We start from the raw sequence: 20,539 nt of genomic DNA, 5'->3' as shown, positions 1-20,539 counted from the left end.
AATTGAACTTGATTTTTCAATCCAAAAGGTTCTGTGTTGTTTACTGGGCTGGGCGAAGATTTCCAAGTAAATGACCTGCTTCAGATCGCTTCGAAACAAACTAGGGAAGCATAACTCTACTACGGGCGTATGTTTGCGGTTCGTATGCATCCGGCCGCATGTCAATTTTTCCCACTCCCGTAGTTTCAGCCGCACATGTACGTCGGTGTACGAACTTACTTTTATAGTTAAATATTCAGCCGTGTGATCAGGTTACAATGTCTATTAAAGGGTTAATGGTGCATATAGTTCCAGTTCTTTCTCACTTCTTCTCTAGGAAGAGACTAAACACTGATGGTTCAGCTTCCTGAGCCAATCATAAAGATCAGCACAGGGAGGAGGTAGAGACAACTGGTTAGCTGTAAATATATGGCCACACGGTTTTCCCCATTATCATGCAAAATAATTTGGGAGCGCCCTGTCTGGGCAGAAACAGACTTTCCCTAAGTTTCAGATAGCATTTGAGCTGTATAGCCTAAGGGGCCTAATAGTGACATCTTGTGGCTGTTCAGGTTACTTCACCTTCCAGCACCTGACAGGTGTTCATATCTGGTGGAGGGGACGATGTATATCCGTCAGAGTATAATGCTGCGTTTACACAGAGCGATAATTCGCCCGATCGAACGATTAACGATTTTGAAGTAATGTTTTTTTTTTAATAACCATCAGCATTTAGACGGAACGATATATCGTACGGAAAAATCGTTTTGCGATCACTTAAGCCTATCTCGCACATAGGTTAAATCGGTGAACGACTGTTTACACGGAATGATCTGCGAATTTTTTTGAGAACAACGATTTAAGAACATGTTGTAAGATCAAAATGAACGATTTCTCGCTCGTCGTTTGATCGTTCGGTGCGTTTACACATACGATTATCGTTCGAATTCGATCGTTATCGTGCAAATTCGAACGATAATCGTTCCGTGTAAACGCAGCATAACAGACTCCATTGATCACAAACTGATAGCTAAGCTAGACCTTCTTTAACCCCTTAACGACATCGGGCGTAAGTATACGCCCCCGCAGGGTGGGCTTTAACGCAAACGGGCGTATACTTACGGCCGATGTTTCCCCGATCGCTGTGTGTTCACATACAGCGGTCGGGGAAGATGGCCTGCTATAAGGTATAGCAGGCCATCTCTGCTCGTCGGCACGGGGGGTGATTAACCCCTCCCGTGCCGACGATCGCTGCTATAGGCTGATCAATACAGATCAGCATATAGCAGCTGAAAACAGCTTTCCGGGTCATCGGTGACCCGGAAAGCAATAGCGATTGGTGCTGTCCGAGATAGCACCAATCGCCATAAGTGTCCCCAAGAAAGATGGAGCCGATTCCACCCCCACGATCGCCGTGATAGAATGGAGTGTGACACGAGAGGACACGCGCGCCTCCATCAGTCCGCCGGCGGGTGCCAGCTGCGGAATGCACAAAGGGTTATCCTTCGCCATTCCACAGTGTGCATGTACCCTTACAGTGTATGAAGGGACACCCGAATCCAGCCCCAGATGCCCCCAGATGTCCCTCCCCATCCTCGGAGTTAGTGGGGAGATTGTTCGGGAACTGATCTTCCCACTGCTGGATAAAGGTCACCACCCGTACGGGGATAACATCCCCCTCTTCTGGTCCCTCGCTGCCCGAGCTACTGTAGCTTGCGGCACGATCCGAAAATATCAGAAGCAGTAATAGAGCCCTAATATTTAGCAGCCATGGAGCGGACCCAGCGCTTCTGGATATGAAGGACCCCGTATCGCACCAGGGCAACATTTTCCAGGTGACGTCCCCCACACTGGAGAACAGGAGACCCCAGAAGAAGTGCAGAGTGTGGCGTAACAGGGGGATCAGGAGGGACACCATTTTCCCGTGTGACACCTGTCCTGATCCCCCCCGGCCTCTGCATACTGGATTGCTTCAAGGTGTACCACACGTCATCGGAGTTCTACATTATCTAAATTCTGTCCCTTATTCCTATTTCAGGGGTCACCCTGATCCAGGGATTATTCTGATCGCCATTATGGAGTCTGGAAGGATTTTTTTCCCTGTGATGAGGCTACTGTCGTCTGCCTCACGAGGGTTTTTTGCCTTCCTCTGGATCAAAACAGATTGAGTTTGATGGACACCTGTCATTTTCAACCTTATAAACTAATAATTGGCCTAATACCCCCAAATAAATTAATAATTGTCCCTTTTCCCCAGCTAAATAGGCATGGCCGCCATTCCCATTAGAGGATGCCATGATGCAATTACAAAGCCTCTGTGCGTCCAGGAGAGTAGAAAACCCCCACAAGTGACCCCATTCTGGAAACTACACCCCATAAGGAATCTAACGAGGGGGGCAGCGGGGATATGGCCCCCTGGTGACGGACACATTTGGGCCGTGAAAATGAAAAAAATTTATTTTTTATTTTCACGGCACATGTTCCACATATGTGGCCATCACCAGTGGGGTCCATATGCTCACTGCACCCCTTGTTAGATTCCTTATGGGGTGTAGTTTCCAGAATGGGGTCACATGGCGCTCTGTCCCTTTGGTGGCTTGCCCTGTGCCCATATGGCACATTATATCCACATGTGGGGTATTTTCGCACTCAGGGGAAATTACCCTACACGTTTTGTGTTCACTTTCTTTTTTAACCCCTTGTGGAAAAGGAAAAAAATCAAGGCTAGACCAACATTTAGTGTGAAAAATGTTTAATTTTTACACTAAATCATTGATCTTGTCTTGATTTTTTCATTTTCACAAGGGGTTAAAAGAAAAAAAAACTCTAAATGTGTAGAGCAATTTCCCCTGAGTACGGAAATACCCCACATGTGGACATAAAGCGCCATGCGGGTGCAGGGTAAGCTTTCAAAGGGAAGCAGCGCCATTTGGTTTTTGGAGGCTGGATTTGGCTGGAATGGATTTCGAGGGGCCATGTTGCATTTAAAAGGCCTCTGTGTTGCCAAGACAGTTGACCCCCCCCCCCCCCCCCACAAGTGACCCCATTATGGAAACTACACCCCTCAGGGAATGTAACATGGGGTGTAGTGAGCATATAGACCCCACTGGTGACGGGCACAAATGTGGAACAATATGGCGTGAAAATGAAATATTACATTTTTTACACTATAATGTTGGTTTAGCCTTACATTTTTCATTTTCACAAGAGGTTAAAAGAGAAAAACACACACAAAATGTGTAGAGCAATTTCCCCCTGAGTCCGTAAATACCCCACATGTGGACATAAAGCGCCATGTGGGCGCAGGGCAAGCCTCCAAAGGGAAGGAGCGCCATTTGGATTTTGGAGGTTGGATTGGTCAGAATGGATGATGAACGCCATGTCGCATTTACAGAGCCCTCGTGCTGCCAAAACACTGGAAACCCCCCACACCGCATTCTGGAAACTACACCCCTCAAGGAATCTAACAAGGGGTGAAGTGAGGATATGGACCCCTTGATGACGGCCACATTTGTGCCGTGAAAGTGAAAAAATGAAAAATTTTCCCTTTCACGTCACATTGTTCCACATTTGTGCCCGTCACCAGTGGGGTCCATATGCTCACTGCACCCCTTGTTAGATTCCTTGAAGGGTGTAGTTTCCAGAATGGGGTCACTTGTGGGGGGTTTCCAGTGTCTTGGCAGCACGAGGGCTCTGTAAATGCGACATGGCCCTTGAAATTCATTCCAGTAAAATCCAGCTTGCAAAGGCCAATTGGCGCTCCTTCCCTTTGGAGGCTCGTCCTGCGCCCGCTTGGCACTTTATGTCTACATGTGGGGTATTTCCGTACTCGGGAGAAACTGCGCTACATGTTTGTGTTTTTTTTTCTTTTATCCCTTTGTAAAAATGAAAAATGAAGGCTAGAACATTTTAGTGTAAAAAATAGAATTTTTCCTTTTTCACGCCACATTGTTCTGAAAATCTGTGAAGCACCTGTGGGGTCCAGATGCTCACCGCACCCCTTGTTACATTCCTTGAGGGGTGTCGTTTTCTAAATGGTGTCGCTTTAGGGGTGTTTTTTAGGTTTTGGCACCCCAGAGCCTCTGCCAAGCTGAAGTGGTACAGTCAGAAATGACCAAATAAAACGGAGGCGTTGAAATTCACTAGGCGCTTCTTTATATCTGAGGCTTGTGGTTGCGTCAAAAAGCGCAATAGGGCCACATATGGGGTATTTCTATAAACTGTAGAAACGGGGCAATCAATATTGGGGTGAATTTCTCTGGTAATAGGTTTATCATTATGAAAGATATTGGATTACAAGAAAATCACTGCACAGAAAATAAAAATTTTCACATTTCTTACACACTTAGCTTTTATTTCTGTGACTCCCCTAAAGGGTTAAAAAACTTTCTGGATAAGCTTTTGCAGAGTGTGGGGGTGCAGTTTCTGAAATGGGGTGCTTTGTGGGGCTTTCTAACATACAGGCCCCTGAAATACACTTTGAACCTGAACAGGTCCCTAAAATATCTGATTTTGAAATTTTACTGAAAATTTGGAAAATTGCTGCTAATGTCTTAAGCTTTCCATTGTGTAAAAAAAAATGAAAGATAGTTTAATAAAAGCTACCAACATAAAGTAGACATGTTGCTAATGCTATTTAATATATAATTTATGTGACATAACCATTTTCTGTATAAGCAGAAAGGTTTCAAAGTTGGAAAAATGCATTTTTTCACAATTTTTTACGTTATTTTGGTGTTTTTCATAAAGATTCGTTATGAGTATCGACTCCATTTTACCAGAAGCGTAAAGTACAATATGTCACGAGAAAACAATCTCAGGACAGTTCCTGACATGGACAGAGGTGGCAGCAGAGAGCAGTGTGTCAGACTGGAAAGAATAAACCACTTCCTGCAGGACATACAGCAGCTCATAAGTACTGGCACTTTCTGACACCAGTTGATTTGAAAGAAAACAAAATTCACTGGAGGAGCCCTTTAACAAGTGCATAACATGTAAGTGCACAAAACGTAAAGATTAAACAGAAATAAAAACTCAGAGTGTACCCGACCTACAGACTGCCATCAATGTGAAACTTTAGAAGAGGAAACGCTGCTGAAAAGGACAGAAATAAGAAAAAAATATTAGCCAGATTTATCAAACTGAGTAAAATGGAAACTGGTGTAAACTGCCCATAGCAACCAATCACAGCTCTGGTTTCATTTTGTCAGAGCTAAAAGCTGAACTGTGATTGGTTGCTATGAGCTGTATATGGCTACTGTTATTTAGATACTCCCTACTGGAGCCGGTACTGTGTAAGGCCACCCATATTCATGCAATAGCTGTCGGTCAGCTGTTTCTTCTGGCCTCCTATACACATGAACGTTCGGGCAGAGTGAGCAAGGGTAACTATCAATCACCGCCTGCTCTGCAGCACTAGTGACACAGACAGCTTCCCCAATTGTACTGTGTATTATATACACATCAGGGGGGGCTTGGTATCTGCATGCAGCGGCGTAATGCTGCGTTTACACGGATCGTACGATTAACGATTTCGAAATAACGATTTGTTTTTTATAACGATCAGCATTTAGACGGAACGATATATCGTACGGAAAAATCGTATTGCGATCGTTTTGCAATCGCTTAAGCCTTTCTCACACATAGGTTAAATCGACTGAAGACTATTTATGCAAAACGATCTGCGAATTTTTTGCGAACGACCAGCGAGGATTTGAGAACATGTTCAAAGATTAAAATGAACGATTTCTCGCTCATCGCTTGATCGTTCGCTATGTTTACACGGAACGATTATTGCTCAAATGCGATTGTTATTGTGCAAATTCGACCGATAATCGTTCTGTGTAAACGGAGCATTAGATAGGCAACTGAAGTCTCTCCTTTCAATGTGTTGATTTATTTCCCTATATACAACCTAAGTCTCATTGCTCCATCTGCTGGTGAGTAGCAGATACTGCACAGGTAATGTGACCTCTGTACTATACTATACTACTATATTATATTTTTAAACCTCCACCCCTGGGCTGTGTAAAGGCCGTGAACATGAGTGCCTATCACAGGGATCGTGATCATCTGGTGCATGTCAGCCTGTGTAGAAGGACCCTAAGCCACTCTGTTCTTAAAGGGGTTATCCTTTGCTACAAAAACATGGCCACTTTTCCCCCTACTGTTGTCTCCAGTTCAGGTGCAGTTTGCAATTAAGCTCCATTTACTTCAATGGAACTGAGTTTCAAAACCCCACCCAAACTGAAGACAACAGTAGGGGGAAAGTGGCCATGTTTTTGTAGCGCTGGATAACCCCTTAAGGGTGCCTTCACACCTACCGTATGGCAGTAGAAAATCCGCTGTGGATCCGCAGCAGATCCGCAGCAGATTTAACTAAATGAATGAACACAGCATTAAATACGCACTGTCAAATCCGCTGCGGATCCGCAGCAGATTTGTAAGTGCGGATTTGATGCTGTGTTCATTCATTTAGTTAAATCTTCTGCGGATCTGCTGCGGATCCGCAGCGGATTTTCTGCTGCGATACGGTAGGTGTGAAGGCACCCTTAAGGAGGAAAATGCACAGATTTATGCTCTATTAGGAGTCGGGGTGAAGGCCCAGTTCTGTCGAGAGGACAGTTACCACTGCCTGATCGTGGCTTGTGGACCTGTGGTCTGTGAGAGGTTCTGCAGCAGCTAGGAAATAGAGTAACCACAATGGAGATTATACAATGAATATTTCTTACTCAATTAGATATTGATCCCTTATTTATAGCAATACCACACGTAGCATATGGATGGTGTTCAGGACGTTAAAACATTGATATATAAAGCAATTTCCTGCTGTGCGGCTGAACCAGTTCTCCCAGTTGGACGAGCCGTGCTCCACAACAATGACCTTTTACTACACTAAGAGGCTCCAATAAGTGAAAAGTTGGTCATTAAAAGTCATCTATGGTTCAAGTGACGAAATATCATTTATTGACATAATAAACATTACAATTTAGAGCTGGAATATTCCAGAATGTATTTATTCTGGCACAAGATGGACGGAGATACCGGAAAAGAGGATTTCTAAAAATAACTATTGTCAGGGTGCCCTCACACACACTTTTTGTCAGGTCGCAAGAAAAAACACCAATCCGATACATGTTTTTTTTTTTTCCTGGCGTTTTTGACTTTATGTGTGAATGATTTTTTTTATGTGGTTTTGGCGTTTTTGTATGCTAAACTTTTTTCTTTTGCCATCACATGACCTAGCTGCTAGGCCACAAAAGGAGACAAAAATGCCGGAACAAAAACATCACACGCACAGCAATGGCGGTTTTAAGAAAAAAAATGTCACAGTTAGCCACCCCAAAAACGTCATGTGTATAAGACAGATCATAAACTTCCACTGACTGCCAGCTAACATCTGGCCGCTGGTGTTTTTATTGGTGTTTTTCCAAGATTTTAAGAGAGGGTGAAGCCAGTCTTATTGTTTCAGATATAGGACATCAGTGTATGGCTAGGTTCACACCATATAAAAATTATGGCCGTCTTTCATAACAACGGATGTTATTTGCCCAATGATGGTCGTTGTTATGAAAGAGGACTGTTGTTTTTACATAGTGTGAACCTAGCCCATGAGAACATGCAGGGACCCCTACTAATACCAAGAACGAGTGGGATGCTCTGTAGTTCCTTACAGAACATGAGAGTGGCGCCATTTTGGAACATAATTGTCTATGGGACAGCAGACCTGCTTTTCAAGACATTCCCGGAACGACATTTTACGGCATGGGGTTAAAGCGATACTGTATCCACCACACCTCCCCCCCCCCCCCCAAAAAAAAAATGGTGGTACCATCTATTTGATAAGAGTTAGTCCTTCCCGCTCATGTCTTTTAAAATGGTGCGTGTGAAAATATCAATTGTGGGAATCGCTGTGCCACCATAATCTCTGCGCTGTGCCACCATGATCTCTGTGTCGTGCCACCATGATCTCTGTGCCGTTCCACCATGATATCTGCAGCGTGCCACCATAATCTCTACACTGTGCCACCATGATCTCTGCACTGTGCCACCATGATCTCTGCACCGTGCCACCATAATCTCTGCACTGTGCCACCATGATCTCTGTGCCGTTCCACCATGATCTCTGCAATGTGCCACCATGATCTCTTCCCCGTGCCACCATGATCTCTGCAATGTGCCACCATGATCTCTGCCCCGTGCCACCATGATCTCTGCAATGTGCCACCATGATCTCTGTGTCGTTTTACCATGATTTCTGCGCCGTGCCACCGTGATCTCTGCACTGTGCCACCATGATCTCTGTGCCGTGCCACCATGATCTCTGCCCCATGCCACCATGAACTCTGCGCTGTGCCACGATGATCTCTGCCCTGTGCCACCATGATCTCTGCACCGTGCCACCATGATCTCTGCACTGTGCCACCATGATCTCTGCACCGTGCCACCATAATCTCTGCCCCGTGCCACCATGATCTCTGCACTGTGCCACCATGATCTCTGCCCCGTGCCACCATGATCTCTGCCCTGTGCCACCATGATCTCTGCCCCGTTCCACCATGATCTCTGCCCCGTGCCACCATGATCTCTGTGCCGTTCCACCATGATCTCTGCAATGTGCCACCATGATCTCTGCCCCGTGCCACCATGAGCTCTGCAATGTGCCACCATGATCTCTGTGCCGTTCCACCATGATTTCTGCGCCGTGCCACCGTGATCTCTGCACTGTGCCACCATGATCTCTGTGCCGTGCCACCATGATCTCTGCACTGTGCCACCATGATCTCTGCCCCATGCCACCATGATCTCTGCGCTGTGCCACCATGATCTCTGCACTGTGCCACCATGATCTCTGCACTGTGCCACCATGATCTCTGCACTGTGCCACCATGATCTCTGCACTGTGCCACCATGATCTCTGCACCGTGCCACCATGATCTCTATGATCTTCCCTAAGCGAATTGGTACATTTGGTTTAAATATACAAACCTAGAAGACTGTAGGTAGATACATTGATGCATATGCAGAGTGTAGACTATACTATCTGAAGACGCCGTAGGAAAAAAATTGCTGGCTAAGATAGAAAGGAGACCAATCCGATCCACATGTTGACCCATCCACTGGCGAAGGTGCCTACAGTGGGCATAAGAGCATCAGAACCGGACTGCAGAGCAATAGAAGAAGGCGGCCTAGTCAGATGGATCATGCTTTATTTTATATCATGTGGATGGTGGGGTGTATGTGTGTCAATAGCCTGGGGAAGAGATGGCACCAGCATACACTATAGGAAGAAAAAAAGCTGGCTGGGGCAGCTGAGTGAACCCCAGGATCCCAGGGCTGCAAGGCAACAGAGACGATGAACGACCCGGCTGTCAGTTCTAAAAATAAGAGAAAAAATAAATACAGTGCTCCCTCAATATACAATGGCCTCAAGATACAATATTTTCAAGATACAATGGTCCTTTCTAGACCATCGTAACATGAGACCAAACTCAACATACAACAAACAATGCTATGGACAGTCAGGATCTGCAGCATTTTACTGGTAAAATCCCATTATCACTGAGATGCATGCACTGGTTGGCTGTCTAGTAGTGATTCTCTAGAGTATACTGTGATACTACATGTCCTGTGCTGCTCTGTACCTGGGCCAGTTTTATTAGGGTACTTTCAAACTTACTGGATCTGCAGCTTATTTTCTGCTGCGGATCCGCAGCAGATCCGCAGCAGATTTCATTTAGGGTGCGTTCACGCATACAGGATCTGCAGCAGATTTGATGGCGCAGATTTGAAGTTGCAGATTCAATGCAAATTAACTCTGGGCCATCAAATCCGCTGCAGATCTGCTGCAGATCTGCTGCGGATCTGCTGCAGATTCAAAGCTGCGCCATCAAATCTGCTACAGATCTGCTGCAGATCCTGTACGTGTGAACGCACCCTTAAATAACTGAACACAGCATCAAATTTGCACCATCAAATCTGCTGCGGATCTGCTGCGGATCTGCTGCAGATTCAAAGCTGCGCCATCAAATCTGCTGCAGATCTGCTGCAGATCCTGTAGGTGTGAACGCACCCTTACATGGAGTTTTGGTCTCAACATACAATGGTTTCAACATACAATGGTCGCCCTGGAACCAATTAATATTGTATATTGAGGGACCACTGTAGATATAATCTTACACATGTTGCAAGGTACCAGCAGAACTCTAGAACTGAAGACAACAACAGGTATCAGGCGGTCCGCAGGCATGAATTTCTACTAACTTCAGCAGTCCTCAGGCAAATAGCAGAATTATACTGTACCATGAGGTCACATGTCCCTATTAGACAAAAATGCAGAATTTCTAGTTTTTTTTTTTTAACTGGGTTATGGCTGATATTTTTGCTTCTTCCCTGTTACATCTAGACCACAGGGAACTGACATCACAGTTAAGGCAAATGGGAGATCCCAAAACTACGTCAAAGCAGCCTGATATCGTTATAGAGCTAAAGCAGCTATGTATAAAACATGCACTGTGATAGATATGATTAGCTAGACCAACCTATATAATAAAGTATTGGAATTATTTTTAACCCCCTGTTGGTTAACAACATAGACACAGCATAGAGAGATGCCAAACTGAGAGGAAGAAGGAATAACACACAGTTCTAATCTCCTCCTGTCATTGCAGCCTCTACTGACTTCTAAGCAGTATGACACCTCTGCTCCTGTCAGTGCAGCTGCACTGGCCTCCATATACTGCTAAGCATTGGCGCTTAATTTCTAGACTTGTGAAATGATGCGATATGTTGCAGTTTTAGGCTGAAATTCAGCTCTGGATCATCAGGCTTTCTGAATTGTTGGACGCCAGATGTTCTGCACTGTACAATGTGGCAATGGTTGTTGTATCAGCAAACTCTGTACCCCATATAATTATGCCACTGCTGCTGCCCACTTGTGTGGGAACTCACATCAGCAGAGCGAGGGATGAGCAACTACCATACACATTAAGGCCATGTTCCCACTTTGTAAGACCCCATACATACTCCAGGCAGGATTCCATAGAGGGCAGCACAAAGTAAGTGTCATATTAATCACGGCCATTGTTGCAAATCGGCAACAACGGCCGTGATTAATATGACACTTATGTTGTGTGAACATAGCCTAATACTGCTCATATCCTTGTGTGTGTTTTACTGGTTTTACTGAGATTCTTCCAGCACTTTTAGGCTGGGTGTCAGTCAGTTGTGTGTTGAGTTGTCTTTTACTTTTCCATAGTTTTTATGCTGTTTTTGCATTGCTTATAGCCTGTGCCTGCACTTGGTCTGGGTTTGGCTGGGAGAAGATACTTGTACAAGGAACTTTCTGAAAATGGAAGAAAGCTCCCCTAAACTTAATCAACTCTTCTTTACTAGGGTAGGATAGATAAAATAGATATGAAAAGCACAATGCTGGTCCCTGAAAAAAGAACAGATTGCACAGTCTGTGGGGAGAAGGTGTTCATGTGCCCCATTGTTTCATCCTGGGATCATTCAAGGCTTCAGGCCGGGCCTAGGAGCTGGTGGGAAGTGTAACTAGACCAGTGAATAGAGTCTTTCTTTAACCCACTGGGTGATAACCAGCTGTTATTAACCTCAGGGAAGATGGAGACAAGAGACTATAAATATAATGTGGGCTCGAGCAGGCTGAAGGCTTCAGGGACCCTAACATTCACCTATCCTTAAAGGGGTATTCCCCCCAAGAGCTAAAAAAATGAAATGCCTCCAAACCTAGCTAGTCTTACTCACGAAGTCCCCCTGAGAATTTTGAGCCGTCTCCCGTCTTTTTAGCTCCTTCCGTTCCTGAGTTTTTCTAAAAGATGGGAAAAAATTGGTCAGCTCTCCTAGAACACTGTTCACACTAGGCAGGAGCACGTTGCCATGGCTGAAATGGCAAACACACAAAAACACAGAAAAATGCAACAGCTCACCGCAATAGCAAGATACAGACCCACCATAGACATGAAAATAATTAAAAGCAGCCCCCCCAACTGCCCAAAAAATTCCCACAAAAATAATGAGTCTCTTGGTTACTATTTGCAAACAGCGTAAACTGCCTCACCACGATAAGGTGGACTCATATCGAGGCAGACCCTACACTGTATGTACACTATGGCCTCTCCATGGCGTATAATACGCCTATGCTCTGGGCATGCAAGATCCGTCTAATCCCTGCAAAAATAATTGCACCACCTGGGTGAGACAGGTGGAGTGCACGACCAAATAGAGGCAGCCGCTCCCCCAACTGGAAAACAGAAAAAAAGGGAAAAAATTGGTCAGCTCTCCTAGAACACTGTTCACACTAGGCAGGAGCACGTTGCCATGGCTGAAATTGCAAACACACAAAAACACAGAAAAATGCAACAGCTCACCGCAATCTAAAAGATGGTCTATATCCAAGATAGGAAACTACATTTCCCATCATGCAATGCTTATGCCTGATGATGATAATGATGATGATGTACCAGAGTTGAGAAGGTGATGGCCATGTAGCAGAACTGAGATGTAATGGGGATGTAGCAGAGCTGAGATAGTGAGCACGATGTAGCAGAGCTGAGATAGTGAAAACGATGTAGCAGAGCTGAGATAGTGAGAACAATGTAGCAGAGCTGAGATAGTGAAAACGATGTAGCAGAGCTGAGATGTGATGGGGATGTAGCAGAGCTGAGATAGTGAGAACGATGTAGCAGAGCTGAGATGTGATGAGGATGTAGCAGAACTGAGATAGTGAGAACGATGTAGCAGAGCTGAGATAGTGAGAACGATGTAGCAGAGCTGAGATGTAATGGGGATGTAGCAGAGCTGAGATAGGGAAAATGATGTAGCAGAGCTGAGAAAGTGAGAACGATGTAGCAGAGCTGAGATACTGAGAACGATGTAGCAGAGCTGAGATACTGAGAACGATGTAGCAGAGCTGAGATGTAATGGGGATGTAGCAGAGCTGAGATAGGGAAAGCGATGTAGCAGAGCTGAGATGTGAAGGGGATGTAGCAGAGCTGAGATAGTGAAAACGATGCAGCGGAGCTGAGATGTGATGGGGATGTAGCAGAGCTGAGATGTGATGGGGATGTAGCAGAGCTGAGATAGTGAGAACGATGTAGCAGAGCTGAGATGTGATGGGGATGTAGCAGAGCTGAGATAGTGAGAACGATGTAGCAGAGCTGAGATGTGATGGGGATGTAGCAGAGCTGAAATGTGATGGGGATGTAGCAGAGCTGAGATAGTGAGAACGATGTAGCAGAGCTGAGATGTGATGGGGATGTAGCAGAGCTGAGATAGTGAGAATAATGTAGCAGAGCTGAGATAGGGAAAACGATGTAGCAGAGCTGAGATAGTGAGAACGATGTAGCAGAGATGAGATGAGGATGTAGCAGAGCTGAGATAGTGAGAACGATGTAGCAGAGCTGAGATAGGGAAAACGATGTAGCAGAGCTGAGATGTCCAGGGGTGAAAAGGGGCGGGCGGCCGCAGGTGAGAGGGCTGCTGGTGTCCAGGGGTGAGCAGGCTGCGGGTGGCCGCGGATGAGGGGGCTGGGGGCGTCACACAGTTGGGGCTGCAGGCACAGGAGCGCTGCGGGCAGCCATCGGGTGAGCGGGGGTAAATGCACAGCCTGATGGAGAGGGGAGGAGTGAAGGGGGTTGTGCACACAGTATGGGGGGAGGGAGATACATGATATGGGTGATCTCTGTGGGGGGGGGGGGGGGCGCCGCTACACAGTTGCACTTATCGGAAGCTGCCAGCGGCCACCGGGAGACGGGGGGCACAGACTGTGGGTACGCTCAGGGTGGGGAGGTTACATAGAGCTGGTGAGCTCCAGGGCGAGGGGCACACAGTGGGCGGTGCTGCTGTCAGAGGGGCAGACAGCTGCAGCGTCTCACTGTCGTCCCTCACTTCAGTGGACTGGGTTAGAAGCGCTAACCCGCCCATTGAAGAGATGGAGGACACGTGATGCCGTCTCGGAGGGTCCGGGCCAGGAGCAGGGAGCGGTGTCGGAGTGGACTGAGAGCTGATGATTCTATGCAATCCGTGGGGGTTGGGGCACCTAGATAACAGCAGAACTGTGCAGAATCTGTAATAAATTTATGTTGGAAAGATGGAAAGCTACAGGTGGGCAACGTATTAATGCAAAAATAATTTTGGGGGGAATACCCCTTTAATCCTATTCGTAACTCCAGCTATACCAGTAAAGACTATTTCCTAATCTGTTATCCCAGTGCTTGGCCTCACTTCTGCACTACAACACCAAGGGCAACCCACACACACATGAGGATGGACACCCTGGGGAATCTATTACCATTAACACCATCTGTGTCTTCATTCTGTCAGGCGCTCAGCATGGAATAACAGTGTGGAAGCCCTCGTGTGAGTATGACTAGCATGATAGCATGACGATAGCTCCCAGCCGCCCCACAGGTATTCTTCTCTGCTCTCTGCACTCGACCCTGGGCTGCCACACTAATATAACAATGAACCTCAATATAGTATGACCTATAGTCCACCTAATGACATCATCAAACCTCCAGATTGTGGCAAAGAAGTGTATGTGCCCCCTCGGAGCAGCAAAGCATCTGTGACAGCAGCCTCAGCACTCAGTATAGCTATAACTATGCTCCCTGTATGGGAATCACCGGGATAAGGGGAAAACAATTAGTGTCACAGAGACTTGTCAAAAGTTTTGATTGTTAGGGGTCTAAGTGTACAGACTCCACCCGATCATTACAATGAGCCGGAAAAAGTCTTCTGTAAAGCCCCTATTACATAGGGTGATTAAGAGGAGCAAACAAGTGCTGACCTGTCAGGACAGCGCTCGCTTGCTCCTCGTTCCCCGCTCACTGCTGGTGCGTCGACAGTGAGCGGGTATGACCCGGGGGGCGTGGGGAGTTGCGGGAGTGCTGCCCAGGTGAACGCTAGATTGTCCGGGCAGCCCATAGAAGATAGTGGCGGTTTGCTATTACACGGGGTGATGGCAGCATATGGCTGCTGTCGGGATCGTTGTATTTTCAACATGTTGAAAGACAACGATCAGCCAACATTGTGCATTATCGTGGATTATACTTTCTAGAACAGGACAGTCGACCACATTATTCAAGACTGGACCTGCAGTAAAGCACAGTGCCAGCAAGCCGCTCTCTACTGACAAGATGCTCAGCTTTGTAGGAAGGGTTGTATAAGCCAGCTCCACCCAGAGCAGAGACCTGGGACTTGTACTACCCCTGTAGGACGGAAACCTGACACTGTGGGGCAGAAGGTGGTTAGATGAGGTAACTGCGACTCATCCATATTTTTGTAAACTCTAGAGTCTAGAGACACGTCACCACATCCTGGCAGAATACATAGTACATTAGGCAAGGAGCCTCCTATCCGGTCCTGACACCTGTTACTGTACTGTTTCTTCTACCAACTCACCTCTCTACCTGTTGGAGTATTATTGCTGATTATTTTTGCAAGTACTGAGCACTGTTTGTAACTGTTCTGCACTAAGATACCTTTTTCAAGTTGAGTTTCAAAGTTGTTTAAAGTGGGACTCTGTCATCTCTGCCGCTGCACTTGCACCTACACCTCTAACCTCACTTTAGTTCCAGCCAAGGTCCGGGTGCCGTGTGTCCGGGGGTGGGTGTTACTGCTCCTGGCCACCGTGACAAGTAGTCTCCAAAACACCAGAACCCACCAACAGGCCCAACATCACCTCCATCAACCCAGGTCACAGCACTTGTCTCCTTCTCCTGATATGCTGCTTATTCCTACCATTGTTGACAGCTTGTTGTCTAGGATACAGACCACCACTCTGCTCTAAAAGCAGTGGTTTAGCTTGTGTATATTTAGATATAGTATCCATATTTATATATATATTATACAGTATATATACATTTTATTACTATATGTCTACATTATATCTAATTATATACACCAGCCAGACCTCTGCTTTTGGAGCAGAGAGGTGGTCTGTAACCTAGACAACGAGCTGTCAACAATCTTTTCGGCCATTTTTTAAAGTGACAGGTACACTTTAAAGATTAGGTCATGCTAGACTATTTTGGTGCTACTTATCCCTTAGAAGTTGTCTGGGCAGGTTACAATCCAAGGGAGGGGTATTCGATCACAACAATCAGACAGTCATTCTTGAGGCCCTGTGTCTTTCTATAGCCTGTGAGGGCAGCACCACCCATCATGGCATCTTGGAATGTAAGGTCTTACTCACCACAGGGTTTCAGACCATAATAATTGTTATTGACAAGAGCGACTTGTGTCACCGCATGAAACCACGGTGTCCTATATGAGCGGAGTGAAAGCGAGTTCTTCCTGCATTGATGATGTGTGATACAGTATCAGTGTGTGCCACCCATAGCAGTGCAGCACCTGAGCTCACGTGTAGTGGGTGTGACACACTGACACAAACAGGAAGAGATACTACACGGTGGAGCTGTCACCCTCTGCACTCGCCACCATAGATCAGACCCTGGACTATACACAGACTTCTGTCCTGGTTACTTTCTTACTCAGTCCTTCCTTTTCTATTGGGATCATTTTCACTTTACTGTAACCGACCCCTAACTTCTGCTGCTGCCTCTCGCTCCTTCACTTCCTCCTCTCCGTCTTAACACTCTGAGATTACTCAGATCTTCATCATTGTCTTAAGACTCATTGCTCTCCTATGCACTCCCTTCCGCAGTCCCTGTTCTTGTCTTTATATATACATCTCCATCATTCTGCTTAGTCTGAACTCGGTCCTAATTCTTCTGCCCCTATATACCCATGCATGCGTTACATGGAGGGCACAATGCCAGCCTGGACAGGAAGACAGTGGAGAGACTCATACAGAAGCTGGATGGACTGTCAAAACTCAATGGGGTCCCCCAATTGCAGAGGAGCCACCCCTACCTTCCAGACATTGCTCGGGATACAAAGGAACATTTGCGCCAAATTCTAGACAAGACCTCTGACCTGAGTCATAACCAGTACCTGCAGGTGACAGTACATAGTCTGCTCAGCAAGACGGCGCAGTGCTCGGACATGGTCAACAAGGAAGGGACGGCGGCCAGGTAAGTGCAATGACCGGTGCCCTAGGGTTTGTAGGTTACCCTTTGGTGTGCATTTACACATACACATCTATAGATCTCAATAGCGCTTTTTGTAAATAATGACAAACTCAGCTCTGCTACATATATATGATCTATAAATATAAAGATATTGTACGCTATTATGTTCATTGTGTCACATGCTGCATATATCACACATTATACTGTCCTGTGTGTTGTGAGGCCAGGAGCTGTCACCATGGCTGTAGTGACATCTATTATTAATGGACTAAGTGTATCCAGAACCATCAACTCCAGGGTACTGCAGCCTGGAACTATGTTGTTTTATAATGAATGAGTCTGTTGGGGTGTAGAGCCGAGGAAAAAGACCCAAAGTATGTATACCTGGTGTCAGGTGTTTACAGCTGGGGCAAAAGACCCAAAGTATGTATACCTGGTGTCAGGTGCTTATAGCTGGGGCAAAAAACATAGGGTATGTATACCTAGTGTCAGGTGCCTATAGCTGGGGCAAAAGACTCAGAATATGTATGCCTGGTGTCAGGTGCCCAAAGCTGGGGCAAAAGACTTAGGGTATGTATACCTGGTGTCAGGTGCCTATAGCTGGGGCAAAAGACTCAGAATATGTATGCCTGGTGTCAGGTGCCCAAAGCTGGGGCAAAAGACTCAGGGTATGTATAACTGGTGTCAGGTACTTCCAGCGGGGGGCAAAAGACTCAGGGTATGTTCCCCTGTGTCAGGTGCTTACAGCTGAGGCAAAAGACTAAGGGTATGTATACCTGGTGCCAGATGCCCAGAGATGAGGCAAAACACTAAGGGTATGTATACCTGGTGTCAGGTGCTTACAGATGGGGCAAAAGACTCAGTGAATATATACCTGGTGTCAGGTGGCTACAAATGGGGCAAAAGACTCAGGGTATGTATACCTGGTGTCAGGTGCTTCCAGAGGGGGAAAACTACTTGAATGAATGAAAATGATAAAAATTCTTCATTGCCTGTTTGCGTTTTAACATGCATTTCTTTTATTTCTCATTGTGAGTCACTAGTGCAACAAAGAAGCACAATGTGAACCCAGCCTTACAGTGATTGAGATGTTATAAATCCCATCTACCTAGTGTGCTGCTGTAGTGAGTAGCAGTGATTTCACCAGACGTTCCTCTTTGTGACCTCTCTTCCTCCACAGACTTCAGTGAGAAGTATCCGGTCTTAAACAGAACACTTGCACTGAGTTAATTGAATTTATAGCCTCTTGTTATTGCACGTAATAAACGTATGGTTATTGTCCATTACTTTTATTGTACCCGATATTAAGCGTAATGAGTCACTATAAATATAAAAGTATACGAGGAGGTGTCCAGTTAAAGGCAGACGTCGAAGAAATGTCTCTATCATTGAAATGTGTAGGACATATAGCTTGACTTCATGGGAATAAGTGTAGAGAATAGGGAAACCAGCTGACAAGGTTTATTGGTTTACTTCCTTATATGCTCCATTTTACAATAGTAACATATGCTGTATGGCTGAGAAGTAGAGATGAGCGAACCGGCCGAGGTTCGGGTTCATATGAATCTGAACTCTCGGCTTTTGATTCCCGCTGTCTGCCCGCCGAATCAGAAGCCGAGAGTTCAGGTTCATACAAACCCGAACCTCGGCCGGTTCGCTTATCTCTACTGAGAAGTCCATTCACCTCGGCCTATTGCCCTGCAATGCAGTGGATATAAAGATACAACCCCAATGAACTAGTAGCCAATTTCTTCATCATAGGAAAAAAAATCTTTACTGAAACTATGGGGGAGATTTATCAAACATGGTGTAAAGTGAGACTGGCTCAGTTGCCCCTAGCAACCAATCAGATTCCACTTTTCATTTTCCAAAGAGTCTGTGAGGAATGAAAGGTGGAATCTGATTGGTTGCTAGGGGCAACTGAGCCAGGTTCACTTTACACCATGTTTGATAAATCTCTCTATGTCTGGCAAAGAGAGTAAATCTCAGGATTAGTGCCGAGTCATCTGGCACCGAGTGACTGTAACCTGTAATATTATTACAGGTCAGAAATACATCCGGGCCTATACTGAGTTCATCATGACCACTTCCTTAGCAAGAGAGTTCTATAGAGTTATATAGAGTTCCATAGTCTCACTGCTCTTACAGTAAAGAATACCTGTCTGGGTTTGTGTTTAAGCCTTTCTTCCTCTAAACATAGAGGATTCCCCATCAGTATACAGCCCTGGGTATAAATAAGGGCCATATTACACGGCCTGATATTCTTTGCTAGATCGGCACTTGCTCACTGAGCCTATTACAGTTGTGTATATATATAGAAAGCTATATATATATATAAAGCTATACTTTACCTCTTCGCGCTCCCCGGCTTCCTTCTTTCTTCCAGCTTCTCCCTGTGTTCCCCACAGCCTTCTCCACGATGTCTCTGAAGTGACAGGCTGCTCAGCCAATGACTGTCCAAGACGGGACATGGCAGCAACCAGTGATTGGCGGAGCAGCCTGTTATTGCAGAGAATGGTTCAGAAGCTTCAGCAGTGGCTGCGGTGAGCCAGGAGAAGCCAGGACATGGGGGAGCGTGGACAGTTTTGACTCTTTGGTCTTTGCACCACCTATTGCCCACCAGTGTCGGGCAACCCTTCCTAGATGGTGACACAAGCCCCAGACTTTGTAACCTGGGATGAGCAGAGTTGTCAGAGTTCTCTGATGACACCCGCGCTGCAAGATAAAGTACGTAGGCTTCTAGAAACTTTGCGCTATCCGTATCAGTTTCTCTTTTCAGGAGACTGTCCTGCACTGTTAGACTGGTTCTCGGCGTGGGCTGGGGTGATCCCTTACTTGTCCTCTCTAAGTGTGCGTACAGCACTGCATAGTGTGTGGAATTGCTACTTTCAAGAAACGAGTGCTAAGATGTTTCATGTGCGTCCGTTCTCTACAGAGACCAACCCAAAACTCACTCCACAGGGAACCTGGCATAAGCTAGGGCCCTACTTGGCTACTGCAGGGATCGTTCTGGCTTGCGTTCTTCCTCTACCAAAGCCAGAGTACGATTCCCTAATGTGTGGCTACACTTCCTCTCCACATGTGACATCCTCCTACAGCTTCTGTAACATGTGCTTTGAGTGGGTGAGAAGAGAGTGCAAGAGAAAGAGACATAGAGATAGATAGAAAAGAAAAAGAACTCTCATTGGTGCACAGATCCCAGAAACAATAACCCTTTAGTTACCTACAGCTGTGCAGTACTTAGGTACACAATATACATACTAGCCACATCTAGTGGCAAAACTTAGGTACTACTTCATTACCACTTTTTGAAGTACATACTTTTGCAAGGGGTGTAAAGACAAGAAATACCCATGGTGGGACACCACAGCACGTGTTTGTCCTGTGCATCTATGTCCCATTTTAATTTACCTCATGGTTTTATTTTCCTTGGCAGCAGCTACCTGACACGCCATGGTTTTGTTAGATTAACTCCATGAATCACAGCATAGCTAACCTATTCCTTT

At 45.9% G+C, this 20,539-nt stretch overlaps 1 protein-coding gene across 2 annotated transcripts in view; it reads left to right on the top strand.

Moving 5' to 3' along the window:
- Positions 1-16,395: 16,395 nt before the first annotated feature.
- The window catches only part of CBLC (Cbl proto-oncogene C), a 39,232-nt gene continuing 35,088 nt past the window's right edge, over positions 16,396-20,539 (top strand). For both annotated transcript variants that reach the window (XM_069948206.1, XM_069948205.1), the window contains exon 1: positions 16,396-17,036. In XM_069948206.1, coding sequence (XP_069804307.1) covers positions 16,750-17,036 — 287 coding nt within the window. In that variant the 5' untranslated portion in view covers positions 16,396-16,749. The remainder of the gene's footprint in view (positions 17,037-20,539) is intronic.

This window comes from Dendropsophus ebraccatus, chromosome 12, assembly GCF_027789765.1.
Source record: "Dendropsophus ebraccatus isolate aDenEbr1 chromosome 12, aDenEbr1.pat, whole genome shotgun sequence".
In the NCBI taxonomy this organism is placed as follows: Eukaryota; Metazoa; Chordata; class Amphibia; order Anura; family Hylidae; genus Dendropsophus; species Dendropsophus ebraccatus.
Note: the sequence above shows the minus strand (reverse complement) of the source record. Positions and strands in the feature narration are given on the sequence as shown.